The sequence below is a fragment of the Histoplasma capsulatum genome, genomic scaffold (assembly GCF_000149585.1).
Source record: "Histoplasma capsulatum NAm1 scaffold_17 genomic scaffold, whole genome shotgun sequence".
NCBI classification, from domain to species: Eukaryota; Fungi; Ascomycota; class Eurotiomycetes; order Onygenales; family Ajellomycetaceae; genus Histoplasma; species Histoplasma mississippiense.
Genome location: NW_001813966.1, coordinates 96,923 through 98,997, shown reverse-complemented (window position 1 = coordinate 98,997; position 2,075 = coordinate 96,923). Strand labels below are relative to the sequence as shown.

The window sequence follows — 2,075 nt, the reverse complement described above, 5'->3', positions numbered from 1 at the left end:
GGATATTATCCTTTCGCAATAATCCGGGCAGCTAAACCCATCCCCAGGCGTCTTCAAGCTTGCACAGGCGACCCCAGCAAGCCACCTGGGTGATGTAATCTATCACTATAACCGGGTCAACTTTGAATTCAAAATTGTATCCATTATCGAACGCTCCAGAGTAGTCCATACCGCGAGCATACGCAAGGAGCGGATGGCTCGACATCCCTGTGTGAATCGTCCGATTGGTCCACAGGTGAACAAATAGCTCGTGCCATCTCTTTATGAATGGATCACCCTTGCGGCTAGCCACGAAATGGTTTGCCATCACAACCTCGTACATACAGGGGACGGCAACATTCCTAGGTGAGCTGTCGTCTGCCAGTATTGACCAGCAAAGTTGATCAAGAGAGCGAACAAGCAGGTTCCCCACGTCCATATATACACCCCCATGGAGATACAAACTAGCGCCGCGTAGAAAGTCCGCGCTATGTTGGCCGGTGTACGGGCCCTCCATAGTCCCTTTGATAAATGTTTCCGGAAGCATGTCCGCCGGAATATATTTTAATGCGTGGTTGGGGGAATCGGGGATGTTGTCCAGTACGCGAATTGTCCACGAGGGACCGCAGAGACGTGACCAGTTCACCACATTGCGCTTGCACCAGCCTGGCATGGATTTTATGCCTGAGTGCCAGTATGCCCAAATGTTTTCTCCGATTCCACCGGAGTAAAGACGTTGAGGGACGAGATGATTTCCTCATCTGTACGGGCATCAAGAGGCTCGACATATCTGAGTTCTGCCTGGAACTCAGGAGGGATGGTGAACTGAGGGGGTTTCATGTTTTCCGACTTCGGATGTTCTTGCGTCAGCTTGTTCGTTTATTTGGAGTTTATGTATGTATTTATTCTAATTTATCTTTCCTGTATGAGAATGGGAATCCTGTTCAATGACTTCCTATTTATATTAGTTATGGAGAACGTGGGCTGCCCAGTAAGTCTATGGATGTAATCAGCAGATATCAGCTCGTTGCCTTGGACAGTAGTATTCAGTATATATCCGACGAATTAAATTCATATTTTTGCTGACAGGAAGCAGCTTTCCTTCCAGCTGTTTCACAAGCATGCCACTCTGAACTATATCTTACGCTTTTTTTTTTCATGGATAGTGTTGGCGTGCCTACTAAGACTAATCTGCCAGTCACGTACGTAGTTCTGCTTTATTAGATCGCTAGCTACTGCATCTCCTAGATCTTCAATTCATCAAGTTCTCCCTTCAACGATAGCCTGAGTGCTTACGGACTGCAGGGAATTGTTAGTTAAGTACGTCAGCGAACGAATTTTGACTCGAGGGCAAACTGATGCTAGATAAACTCACCGAGAGTTTCATTTGTGAATGTAAGATAATATTTTAGCAGCACGTTCAGCGCATGAAATTTTATGACCTGAACAATAGTTAGTTTCCATTATGAGGTAATATTGTTCCATTTGAGGTATAGATTGAAGGGTAGCTGTTGAACATTAAGCACACCGTAAGTCCCGGTACCGTAGAGGTATGTACCAACTGGTAGGAGAAGGCGATAGAGAAAGAGACGGGCGGATTGTGGGACAAGATGGTAGAGTTGAAGTATTCTCAAGGGCGGCTGAGACGACGCGCTGGAACTAGCAAAACCAGCAGGTGATAGGAGGTGAAAATGGGAAATTTTGAAGTACCTGGCCCATATTTTCAGAAGATCCTTTGCTCTCCACTGAAAGAAAACTTTGTTAGCTGGCCAACCGCTGAAAATCTTTTTGATATTCGTGTAGTTCTCGCACGTCGTTCGGGACGGAGAGGGGTAATGCTTCTCCTGTTTCTGTAAGAGCTACTATGTCTTTCCAGAGCTGTACTGGACATGGCACTCACGATAGCTTTGTCTGGTGGTGGAAAGTGGCTGCTGGAAGCATCTCTTCAGTACCGACTAGCATACTTATTATATCCTGTGCTAGGCTGTGTTTGTGAAGTTACCGGGATCGGGAATTTATGACAGCGTGGAATGGCCTTGAAATTTGACAAGGCATGTCCGGGAAAAGTTCGAGCGGCGCCTGAACCGGAAAGCCAA

At 46.5% G+C, this 2,075-nt stretch overlaps 2 protein-coding genes across 2 annotated transcripts; both read right to left on the bottom strand.

The window, feature by feature from the left end:
- Nucleotides 1–31: 31 nt before the first annotated feature.
- HCAG_09081 (predicted protein) lies at nucleotides 32–526 on the bottom strand (the record flags this gene model as incomplete). Its single annotated transcript, XM_001535947.1, has 1 exon — nucleotides 32–526. One exon carries the CDS (start codon nucleotides 524–526, stop codon nucleotides 32–34), a length of 495 nt encoding a protein of 164 aa, XP_001535997.1.
- A 131-nt stretch (nucleotides 527–657) lies between these two features.
- Nucleotides 658–819, bottom strand: HCAG_09080 (predicted protein; the record flags this gene model as incomplete). Its single annotated transcript, XM_001535946.1, has 1 exon — nucleotides 658–819. One exon carries the CDS (start codon nucleotides 817–819, stop codon nucleotides 658–660), a length of 162 nt encoding a protein of 53 aa, XP_001535996.1.
- Nucleotides 820–2,075: the final 1,256 nt, after the last annotated feature.